Source organism: Diachasma alloeum, unplaced genomic scaffold (genome assembly GCF_001412515.2).
Source record: "Diachasma alloeum isolate Michigan unplaced genomic scaffold, Dall2.0 Dall_scaffold_00176, whole genome shotgun sequence".
Classification (NCBI taxonomy): domain Eukaryota; kingdom Metazoa; phylum Arthropoda; class Insecta; order Hymenoptera; family Braconidae; genus Diachasma; species Diachasma alloeum.
In genome coordinates this window covers 6,207,646-6,220,445 of record NW_021680342.1, presented here as the reverse complement: position 1 = coordinate 6,220,445, position 12,800 = coordinate 6,207,646, and the positions used below count along the sequence as shown (strand labels likewise).

The 12,800-nt window shown below is 39.5% G+C and overlaps 1 protein-coding gene across 1 annotated transcript in view; it reads left to right on the top strand.

Moving 5' to 3' along the window:
- LOC107038151 (E3 ubiquitin-protein ligase RNF220) overlaps positions 1 to 12,045 on the top strand; it is a 125,308-nt gene extending 113,263 nt beyond the window's left edge. Inside the window, exons 5-9 of the mRNA XM_015257102.1 lie at positions 7,691 to 7,953; positions 8,616 to 8,880; positions 9,118 to 9,599; positions 10,891 to 10,965; positions 11,346 to 12,045. Of these exons, the coding sequence (XP_015112588.1) occupies positions 7,691 to 7,953; positions 8,616 to 8,880; positions 9,118 to 9,599; positions 10,891 to 10,965; positions 11,346 to 11,417 (1,157 nt within the window). The 3' untranslated portion in view covers positions 11,418 to 12,045. The remainder of the gene's footprint in view (positions 1 to 7,690; positions 7,954 to 8,615; positions 8,881 to 9,117; positions 9,600 to 10,890; positions 10,966 to 11,345) is intronic.
- Positions 12,046 to 12,800: the final 755 nt, after the last annotated feature.

The window sequence follows — 12,800 nt, the reverse complement described above, 5'->3', positions numbered from 1 at the left end:
TGGGATTATATCACTCGCCTTCGGCTCGTGATATAAACCTCCCACTCGCCAAAAAACACTTTTTTGCACTCGTTACGAAATATACTATTAAAACCAGACAACCTGATCAAAATTTGTACTCGAGTAGACCGAAAATGCGAGCTACAAAAATTTTTTTCAGCCGCGTGGCGGACAATATTTTTTGTCGAAACGGCCTCATAGCCGGAATGACAAAATAGTATATTTCGTAACGAGTGCAAAAAAGTGTTTTTTGGCGAGTGGGAGGTTTATATCACGAGCCGAAGGCGAGTGATATAATCCCATGAACTAAAAAACATTTTTTCACGAGTTACGAACAATATTTTTCATCACAATGTGGCGGAAATTGGACTTTTAGGCACGCGGAGCGCGCCGAAAAGTTCACTTTTCGTCACAGCGTGATGAAAAAGCATTTTTTTTCAGCGCGCTCACCGATTTCATTAGAGCCCATGAAGCATTTAGATTGAGACATAATTTCATTCGAAAAATTTGTATGTCGATGTTGTATAGGCATTGACCCGCCCCCCTGTAGAGTCCCGTGTGTTACGGGCTCAATAGAAGAGGAGAAAGAGTGGTGTGGATGGCGTTTGGCGTGGTTACTCACCCCATTCGCGTGACAACAGTTGCGGTTAAACGGCAAGCGCGCTCGGGATGTCCCTTTCTCCTGGCAGCAAAATTCAACGGCGCACGAGGACTGTCCCCCTCTCCTTGTCTCACCTCCATCGACAGCCGCACCAGTGAAACAAAGACGCTTGGCCCAAACGAAAGGGCCAGGGAGGGGGGACAAACGCCCAGTTGCAGAGGAGTGAAAATTCACGGACACGGGAGTACACCCGCTGGAGAGCCCGAGTATTTAATTAAAACCGGATTAAGCCTGGCGTCTCACGCGCCTTCCTTGAGCGCATTTTGCTCGTATACCTTTGTCCTTCTTTTTAACCTCCTCCCTTTCTCGTCGATATCACACACTACCTAATTGCTTAATCCGGATTGGAATGATCAAACAGAGTTTAAATTACTATCGAGAACGTAAACTTTTTTACAATTTATAGAATCCGCGATTTTATTGATAAATAGGGATTTTTTGTTCATTTATCGAACTTGCAAAAGAGGAATTTATTCATCTGTTTTATCATTTCACTTAAGTGTGGATGATGTTTATTAAAACTGATAAGAAATATCAGTATTCAGTAGTTAAGTGGTAAAACAAGATGGCGTTGGGGGAGGGGGATGGACTAACTACCTTCTGAACAACCGATTCGAATTGAATGAACTCTGTCGATTTTTCAACATTGAAATTCGTTAGATTCCACTCTTTAGAGATCGATCTACATGTGTGAAGAAGCTCCATAGGATTGTTGACGGGAATTCCTGTAGGAAATCCGACAGGATGATCCAAGGGAGAATTCGAACGTCTCCTTTGACTGGGTGATTTAGAAGAATTGACGTCCATATATCCCACAGGAAAAATTGTATTAATGACTCTTCATATAAGAAGAATGTTGTACGAATTACCCAAAAACGATGAATATCACGGTATTTCGAGCCAATTTCTACCATACACAGCCGTTTAGTAAATTTTTAATTGCGGTGGGTGCACCATACCTGTAATTGTTGGTTGGCAGTCCAATTCGTTGTAGGGGGAAAAATGAGAAACACCCAAATTAAGACTTTTGAACATAAATAGAAATTTTCAAATATCTCAAATTCACACTTTTAAAGGTATCACGTTGAGACTTTCAAGTCTCAATTAGAGACATTCAAAACCCAAATTAAGACTTCCAAAAGTCTCAAATTGAGATTTTTGAAAATCTCGAGGTGAGACTTTCAGAACTTCACTTGAAGAAAAATTTCCAAATTGAGTTCCGAAACTCGAAGTTATTAGCTTGAGGCATTTAAAAGGATCAGCTTGAATCTATGAAAGTCTCAACTTGAAACTTTCAAAGTCTGAAATTGAGACCTTCCAAAGTCACAAGTTGAGATTTTGAGAAGGATTGAGATTTCCAAGTCTCAAAGTAAGATTTTTGTAATTTTCAACTTAAGACTTTCAGGCTTCAGATTAAGACGATCTATTGTGAATCAAGGAAAACGGATGCTTAGCTTTATTCTTTGGAGTGTAACGAACATTTGAAAAACAAGCTAAAATCGTATGAAAACCACGGTGCAAGAAGCATTTTGAAGATAAAAACAGTTATTCCCATATTCCGTCATATATCACGAACTGTTCAATGGGTCCCAAGACCCAGTGAAGACTTAAATTTCACCGACGTATCCCCTTAAGGAAGTCAAATTTCACCTGACGTTCTTCAAAATTTACACCAAAGAGTTAAGTCTTACTCTTCGTTAATGTCTACCATATCTTCATTATTTTTTTCAATTTTTATCATACATTTTTCTCCGTGCACAAGAGAATATGTAACTCTTCTTTTGAAGAACTTCTGCATATACACACGAAAAAAAAATTGCTGATTTTCAGGAAAATTTTACTGATTTTCAATGATCCCTCCTTTCATTTTAGAAAACTCAATAGTTGAATCGACTCCTCGCATTTAACAACATCACTAAATTAATTAAATTTAATCAGCGAAAAGGCATGAAAAATACTGATCAATAAATACTTACATCAAACGTGAAAATTTTCACGTTTCCGTTTCACTCCCACCCTGAACCTTAGCCTCGAGTGGCCCGTTGATGCCTCGCTATTAAATCAAAGAGGCACTCGAACGGCGTCCGATGCGCTGGGAATCCCAAATCGTTGCCCATAAAGACCCCCACGCCTTCAATGTTTGCGTTTATGTATGTGTAATAACAGCCATCGCGGAAGCACGAATTGTTGCCAAATGTCTGTCGTATGTGGCTGGTGATTCCGGGGGTGCCGACGGGACGGCATAACACACTCTGCATCCACACACTCCAGTCTCACGTAGACAGGGCGAAATACGCGCTGAGGGCCGCGGTGGGTTAAACATTAGGGTTGTGCCATACGCGCGAAAAAAGTGAGTCAGGGAGGTGGAAAAAGCCGAGAAAAAGAAAGATAAAAAACTGTTAAAAAGCCACTTAGCGTCAGTCCATAAAACTCGAACGTGAAATGCAATCTTTAGACCCCCAGGGGTTGAAGAAAAAAAGAGATCTCTTTCGCTGGTTGAATACCGGGTGTTGATCTTAATATGAAAATAAGTCGTTTAATATCAAAGGCAACAGCCAAATTAATGTCCTAGACTCTCGGTTTTTATTAGCTCAAGAGGGACATTTGGCGCTTCTAATTAAAGATACGAAATCGCTCTATCGCGGAGACGGAAATTAAGGGGTGGGATGAGAGTGCGAAAAAAAGTGCCAAGTCTTTTTTAACTTTCTCCACTTCTTCGGGTTTGAAAGATGCTCTTTTTCTTTGGGCCAAGGAGAATGGTTTCAACGGGAGCTTTAAAGCCCTGAGCTAAGTGTAAATGATAGCGTGGTTGAAAATACTCTCAAAAGAAACGGTTACGACATCATCTCTGAGGGCTTCCCCTCGTAGATAAAAAGAGAACAATGAGACAGAGAGAGAAAGAGAGATGGAGAGTACAATGTCTCTGGATGTGAGAGGGAAAGAGTCCCTTTAAGGATATTCAAGTACTTCGTTCAAGTTAGCAACTTTTTTTCAAGCAAGATTTCAGTTTTGTCGAGGATCTTGCCATCCCCATACTTTTTTCGATTTTTCATTGTTGAATGCACTTTTTCGGCAATTTCTTCAATAAATATTGTACAAATATTGAACAATATTTTATTCAATTTGACACTTTACTCTAGTTGCGAGTAGTCAGTAGTACAACTAGATTTACAGTTAACTCCAACGAATATGTATTTCATACAAGCGGATCAGAAAAAAATATTCAACTGAATTCGTTAGATAACATTAACCGAATCCTTCTATCAGTGCAGACGTGAGGAACGCGAGAATTCAAACCACCCAATATGGCCGTCGTATGAATCAAGATGCTTTTAATTTGATTGTTGGTAATTATCTGTTCAGAAGCTCACGTTTTTTAATATTGCAAAAAATTGCAGGCGGCTGTATCTTTGATACAGCTGTCATTGGATGTGGATACATCCATGGTGTCTCCTTCTTTCTCGAATTTCCTAGAAACTCCTTGCATTCCCTCGAATTTTCTGGAAAACCCCGGTGGCTTGGCGCAGTGGGTAAGTTCGTTGCGAAAGGTTCCGTCACATGCGAAAGGTTCCGATTTCAAATCCCGGCCGGGTAGAATGGTGCGATCGAACCATTCAACCCATTGCTTCGTGTAAGTCTCGAATCGTTTCGGTGTGAGAGGAGTGGGGGGTCCGTGCGAGATTAGTGCGCCATAAGAGGAGCACGCGAGCGCACGCACATCACTACAAAACGGCGAAAAGTGGGGTACCGGAAGACAAAGCAAAGGGTTAAAAGCTTGATCATCATCGCAGTATACCCTAACCGGGTCGAAGCGATGTAAAATAACAATAAAAAAAAGAATTTCCTGGAAACTCTTTGAATTCTCTCGAAATTTCTAGAAACTCTTTGAATTTTTTCGAAATTTCGAGAAACTTCTCAAATCATCTCGAAATGGCTAGAATTTTCTAGAATGCCGATAGAAGGCGCTGCACATAAGGACCGTTTCCCCCCATTTTGAAACCATAAATGAAAATAACCCCCCATATTGAAACCATAGACGTATCCACGTCAAAAAATTGGAGAGTATAACGAGGAAATTAATGAAAACGAAAACACGCTTCAAGACTAGGAATTATTTGATTGGAGGCGAGAGTACAACTCTTATAGACGCATTTTGGTAAATTTCATTTTTTTTAAAATCGTTTTGTCAAAAAAAATGTTTGAAAACTAAGGTTGACATTGCACCTAAAAAATATTCTTGGTGTATTCTATAAACTGAAGAGGATTTCCCCCAACAAAAATTACCCGAGTTACTTGAATATCCTTAAAACAAAAATGAAGAGAATAATAGAGGACAAACTGATTTCATCAATTGGTTCGTTCGATAATCGTTCGAAGGAAATTGTCGAGGCAACGGCTGTGCACTATCCCCGAGTCAAGGAATTTTAGCTCCTTTATTTTATCTCCAATTGAGAAACGCGAGATACCTCGTGCCTCCTTTTGATTCAATAAAAGACAAACGGAAGGAGAGGCAGGAAAAAAAAGGCAAATATCGAAAACAGTGGCACGTACATAAATTTGCGAGGTCACTTAATTGAATGGGGAAAAAGAAGGGTAGAGGAGGATGAGAAAAAGAAGAGGAGGACGTATCTTATACTCTAGACTCTCCCCAATGCCTGGAGGACAAAGACCAGTTGAAATACTATATCGTTTCGTTCTAGAAGATATACTTGTGTCCGATAGCCATTGGATATGTTAAACGGTTCTGGAATGTAGCTTGGTATTTGATGGATAGTGGAAATAAAAAGTTTATTGAATTCAAGGAGGAGAAATGAAAGAACACGGGATAGGGAGATGAAATTATGTTAAAATAATTCTAATATTAACTCGTGTGATGTAGTGAGGAGTGACAGTTTTCCTGTCTAATATTGTCAATCTCTTTTGGATATACTCAGGAAATCAAGTTTATTAACACAGTATTATTCTTGATTAAACGATAATATTTGTTTGAAGCTGATGAGACTGAAGATTGCCAATTGTCTCTTCAGAAAGACACTAAATTTCAATCCTGCACTAGAAAAAAAAATTTTAATTTCCAGTCAAACTTTGAACATCCTAACTTTGTCTCACTTTTCCTCGTCCGGGGATTGATGTCAGCCCTTCTTTTTTATTCGCGGACGCCAACTCCACGCGAATAAAAAACCCCATGGCACTCGCCCTAAAATATACTATTTCACTCATTTTAACCCTAGTCTGGTCACCAAACGCGCCCCTGTGACTTGGTTACCTCCGCGGGGATTCCCCGCTGTATTATTTAGGCTTTAGCGTTGCCGAGTTCACTCACCACTACCCGGGCGCGTTTAGCGAGTTTCCGGCAACGTCGCGTCATGGGCAATTTCATTTAACATGGGAAAAAATAATTCATCTGTCCGAAATAATTTGTTTTCTTTAGGAATTTTGGGAAACATGTTGTTCTAAAAACTACTATCATTTTTTAAACACTTCAATTGACAAATTCAATTTTTTTTTAATTCTTTCGGTAAGCCAGTCAATTATAACTAAAGAAAAACGATTCGCGGCGGGGTTTCTCTCATAGGGTGAACAATCTAGGGTTAAGAGAATTTTTCTTAAAAATCTGAGAAAAAACCTTGAATTTTAAAAAAGCAGTAATTTTTTACTTAAATTTCGTAAAATTTCGCTAGAATTAAGGCACATTTTCTGTCATTTTCAGGATATCTCGGTTTTGGAATTCAGAACTTTTTACTTTTGAAAATCAGAACTTTAGAATTCTTGTGGCATTAGCGTAATTTGATCCCCAATATTTATGCTTTCACCACATATTTTTTAACCCGTAAATCGAATTCATTCTCGTTCTCATAATCAGAATTCCTACTGAACTGTCCATGAACTAATAGAAAAGAGAATGCCCATGAAATCTCATTCATCTAACAATGCGTACCATTGATTTTATGAAATAGTCTCCCATTCAACGTAAAATGTCTTATTTGACTCAACTTTTTTTCCAGGGGAGCATTATTATTATTAATATTATTATTATTATTGCTGTTGTTGTTGTTGTATTCAGTGAAGAAAGGGACAAAACACAATTAATAAATTGATTGGGGTGTTTTATTGATTCTTTTTAGGAGGTATATTGAGATGAGTCTGAATAGATCTCCAAAGAGAATGACAGACAGATATCAATGTCATTGAAAAGACAGTTGTTACCAAGAGGGTTTCTTCCAGATGATGACAGTCAATTACAGTCGGATTCGAAAGGGAACCCCTAACATTATTATATAAACACGAATGATCAGACAATAAACGTAGCTCCCCAATATATTGTCCATATTCTGTATTTGAGAGCCGTGAAATGAACTCATGATATTAATCTCATTATTTTTATTCTGTTGTTTCACGCTCCATTTGAAAAATAGAGTACATAAATTTTTTCTCTCTAAATTCTAATTCTCTTAGAATTTTTTTTTTTTTATTATTAAATAAATCGTGCTTTATTAATTTTTATCGTCTGAATGTCGTACATGGTTGATTCATTTCATGGTTGATTCATGGTTGAAAAATAGAGTACATTCATCACAGAGACAAATTTTCTCAAGGAAAAATTAGAAAAAACCAAATGTTCCATGTCACACTTACCCATGTGATGAAGGACCTATGGAATGAGACTGAGTGTATTCCATCTTGTAAAAATAGAGGAGAAACGATACGTTAGAGATTTCCGGATAAAATGTTATTTTGTTTGGGTGTGGGTAACCGTGAAAGCGAAACAACCATTTGGTGAAGAGGAGTAGCGCGTGTCCGGGCGACCTGAAATTCCTCCGGGGCATATCTCGTGCACAAATAAATAAACAGAGATGGCCGTTTGAGGAGCCGCAGCTGCTCGCGTTCCCTATCCCTCCCCTCATTTGAAACAAAAATTCTAATCTCCATTCCTCGTTTTTTTTTTTATCATTACTCATCTAGAGTTGATGGGAGTCTTATGCTGTTTTGTTTATACTAAAGATGATGTTTCTTTTGGGTTTGTTTTAGGTAAGAAAAAGTTTCCAGCTGATCCATCCTGCTGTCCTGTGTGCAGTGTTACGGTGAGACCGCAGGAATTGGAGCAGCACTTTGCTCAGGAACTTGATCGATTGTATAAAGTATCGGTGAATAATTCGAGACCGAGACCGAGATCGATACTTCCAGTCGTTCAGGATCATCCGCATGGACAAATGCTGCATACACCGTCAACGGCTGATGGCACGCCGCAGGGGAGGTGGGAGACTTATAAGAGAATTCGAGCAAATCGTCAAGTAAGTCGATGATCAAGTAATTTGAGGAATTTGACAAAAATATTGAAAGTTCTTTCTTTCGTATTGGGAACTCAGATGGGGGCGGGGCGCAGGTCGCGTACCCTACTTGCACGGGTTCACATTTTCGCCACTCGACAGCAGCTTCTTGTCTCCCAACAATCCCCCACTGTAATACTTTGTGACGTCATTGTTTCTGAAGTTTTTTTTCCGCATAAAAAAAATTAAATTCCTAGCAGTTTATTAGTAACATAACATTTTCAAGAGAGCAACATTAAATTTAATTTAATGTTTACCCAGAAATTTTACCTTAACAGCACTAGAATTTTTCATAACTGGTGGATTGTGATTTTCTTCAGTACTGATACTAGAATTTTTCTAGAAAATTTCTCTCTGTGCATTGAATTTTTATTTCTTCCATTGTTTCTTCCCATATTGCTTGTCAGCAAACGGTTATGAATAAATTTTTTTTATGTTTAAATTGCGCAAAAGGTTTTTTGAAATTCCAATTTTTTTACGCGCTGATTACAATAGAATACGCCATTGTATTGTTGTTATCACCAATAACTTGTCGTTTACTTCAATCATTCCAAACAATCGAAAACCACGTCGTCTCATTTAAAAATATATGTATCTAAATAAACATATGTTCCCACCAACCAAAGGCGAGAATTCGGGTGAAAAACCGGAAGCGAAAAGCAGACGAGCCCGCGTGTCCCGTCTGTAACGAGCGTCTCTCCGGTACCCCAGAAGAGCTAACGCAGCACGTCGAGAGGTGTTTGAACAAGCACAACGGTGGTAATGGGTCCAACGTCACCCTGGACGACGAAGAGGTGGACGTCGAGGGTGACACAGAGACCTTCGAGGAGTACGAGTGGGCTGGGCAAAAGAGAATTCGTGCAACATCGATGCTGGTGGGAGGATTCTCCGGTGAGTTTCATATAAAAATTGGAAAACAACAATAACACTGTTGCAGAATGACATTCAAACACATCAAACAGTGAAATAAAATTCCGAATAAAAATCCAATTTCGTTGAACGAGCAGACAATATTTCAATACATGGAGATATAACTTCATTCGCGCCATAAACGCTGTGAATTTTTCACTGAAATGTTTCGATATTTGACTGTGAATTGCATTTTTCGTTTATTTTTATTTTTCATAGCTGCAGGACTCGCGACCTCGTCGAGGAGTGGCAATGGTGCGGGCAATCCTGGGCGTCCAGAGGAGGAGGAGGATCTGATTGTCGATGGCGATGAGACAGCGCAATTTGGTCCAGCTCAGTATTCAGAAGCGGATGTGATAGCGCCGAGGGGTGAGGGGACACCCAGGGAACAGAAGGAGAGGGATGCACTCAGGGAAGCTGTCATATCACCCAATGCACCACTGACCCCGCATACACCACCTGATCAACCCCATGGTGCCCAGGTCGAGGTCAAACCGGAACCTGGCACTATTATCGGACTCAATAATCCATCCTCACCCTCGACCACACCATCGAGGCAAAGGTGTGAAGGAGAGGAGGGAGTTACCACGACACCTGGACAGGATGGCAGTGATACACCGGTTGTTGATGCATTGAGGAGTAGAATTCGAGAACTTGAGAATGAGATGAGGGGACAACCGTTCAAGTGTCTGATCTGTATGGTGAGTTGAATTATTTTCAAGAGTCATTGCGAATTTTTTCGTTGTCAAAAAAAATTGGAATTTATAATGTAGAGGTATACGTATGAAATTATGTCGTTAATGGCAGAGTAAGGTCTGGTAAACCTTACCAGCTCCTCTTGGCTTGCGTGGAATACGAAAAATTTGAAATTTGCAAAATTTGCGAGATTTCATGACCTACATGAGCTTGATAGATAATCCAGGAACCAAAATGTTGAAATATGAATTTTAGGGGTCCAGGTTGCGTTCTACATCAAATTATAGGCCCCACGGAGAGAAAAATTCAATAAAAATTACTACACTGATAGAAAGGATTAGTTATTGTTAACAAATCGATTTGATTGGCTAGGGTCTATTCGGTCTCACCAATTATTTGAAGAGCCTTGTTTGACTCGACATTCACCTTTCAAGTGAACCATTCGTTAACTATTAACGAATATTTATTTGGTCATATTCAACTCTACCATTCTTTAATATTTAACGAATCTCATTTGGAATAAATGAATCATTCTACCAGTGCAGAAAAAAAACGTAAAAATTCAATTTCGAAACGTAATCCGCGAGCGAAGTAAAATTCAATAAAAAGTGTGAGTCGGAACTGAAATTGTACGAATCGCCACGTAAATTTTACGATTTGTTCCGTAAAAATTAACCACCCATCTGATGACTCACCGCTGTGGGGACAATGAGTCGTTCCGTAATTTTTCCCCAACGATTGAGAAATTTACGGAACGGCACGTAGAAATAACTCACCAGCTTCATAAAAAATGTTGAACGTTCAAGAATTTTTTATTTTGGAGGCATAATAAGTCGGCAAGTTCCTGTAAGATTTGACTTCTTCGGGAAAATTACGTGACAATTTCGTACTTTGTTCAGTGATGAACCTGAGAATTCACTGAACGTTCCAGATTTCGTCTCTTTCATTCCTATAAAAATTGCCGGAAAACGATTCCCCATTGCGGTTCATGGAGTCTTGATTAATTCTGATTAACCTTGTGTTTTGCATCATGTACCATTGATTCAAACCTTCCCAAAAATGCTGCAAAAGTTGAAAGCTCATATAACATTTCTCCAAATCAATAGCTCCTCATTCCTACCTCCCCATTGACTAGTAAAACCTTTCAAAAACAAATATTCAGACGACCTACCGATGTTACAAATCAATAAATCACAATTCATGTTCACATCGCTAACCTTTCTGATCCAGTTTGTCAACCCATTAGTTAAAGAAATTCTTATCAGCTTAATTACCATCAATGATTTTCATTAACAGGAGCAGTACAAAAAACCAGTGACGTCGGTGTGCTGTTGGCACGTGCACTGCGAGCAGTGTTGGTTACATACACTGGTCAGTATATCTTTAATCTCATTACCATTATCATATCCCCTTTTGGCATTACCATTGGGACAAAACAACAGGGGTAGGAAAAAAAAACCCACCAGATCACATCGACCACAAGCCCAAAACCATTGTAAACCACATAATGTTTCCGATTCCATTTCGTTATTTGCCATTGAAAGCACTGTTCAATGATGGAAAATCATGTGGAAAGCCCGCGTATGCTGGTCGTTTATGCGGGTGCATATTGAAAACGCAAAATGTAAAATGATACTCGTTTTCACGAAGCCGTTGAGTGACAGCCAGCCCATCCCAAATTTACCTGTATCAAAAACCAAATTATATAACAACTGTTTTGATGGGTCCATTTCGTTTTATTTTCATTACAGGGAGCAAAAAAACTCTGCCCCCAGTGTAACATGATCACATCACCAGCGGACCTGAGGCGAATTTACATGTGAGCTTCAACCTGGTCGACTGAGCCCATCGACTTATCGCTCACAAAGTCACAACAGACTACCCTTGTACATTTGTATATTTCTTAAATTAACGAATTTCACTCCCCCCGTTGCGTAAACCTAGTACTTAGTAAATTAACAATTTTTAGAACATAACGAGCGAACAAATTGAATTATAAAATGTAATAATAGTTGTACTGTCATCATTGCCAATTGTCCTGTCAAACCAAATTGTCACCCGATAAGGTATAACAACTATTCACGTCGACGTAAAGACCCCAAATGCACTTTGATATAAAATGACACGAGTTTATTGTCAATATGAAGAAAAAAATATCGTGATAGATGGAGAAATTGAGGGCCTGAGGTACTTAGATAGACGAAAATTACCATCATCCAGCTGGCAACGCGGTGCAAATCCGTCCGAAGATGAGGCATGTGAGAAATCAAATTTCTGCTGAACTGAAGAGGTGCGAAAGTGATGAATGTCTTATAAACGAAATCAACAACTTCGAAAATTTGTAAATACCCGCGCAGGTGCGCGCTAAAGCGAAACGAAAGAGAAATTGAGGGAGAAAAACGAACGGAAAACAAATATCCTGAAGATGTTCTGTACTCGAAAATAAAGAGACCATGCGAAAAAAAAATGTAATCAAGCCTGTTGTCATATATTCTCCTTTCATACCCCTTTTCCCGGAACAACCGAGATAAGTTTCTCACAATGAAGCCCAAATGGTTGAGTAGAGACTGAAAAATAAGGGAGAAATGAAATACCTGAAATAAACAATCTTGAATGCAGAAGGCTGGAAATGCCGCCCAGCCGACCTATAAATACCTGCGTGTAATTTCCGTTCCGCTGGCGTTATCATCTGTACCAACCCCGAGGGTCGTTTGTCGCACAAGACGTCCTAATTAAACTGCCCCCCTCCTCTTGTCCTCCTCGACCCCACGACTGTTGAAATGAATAGCTTGGGCGTTGGAAAAGGACCGAAAGAAACTCGGAAAAAACGAATGATCGGTTGAAAACAAAATGGCGGTTGTAGGGCAGCGAGTAATCTCGGTCGGGAGAAAGTTGAGCTGTCGTTTTCTCGCGGTACCCACCACCATCTTAAATTTCCTTTCAACCTATTTTTATGTATTATCCCGAGAGTGTTTTTTGGGGTGGGGAAACTCGTGTTTATATCTCACCGAGGACAGTGTCGAATTTTTTTTATTATCTTTGTGTCGTTGTGGAGGTGCAACACTGTGTAAGGAGGTGGTGGGCGTTAGTTGCAGGTGGGGAAAGACTCCGCCCTCTTCTCACGACAAGTGAAAAATCAACCACCACCCACTTTTCTCTTACCTTCTACGGTTCCAACGAGATACTCCAAGTGCATATTTAAATTC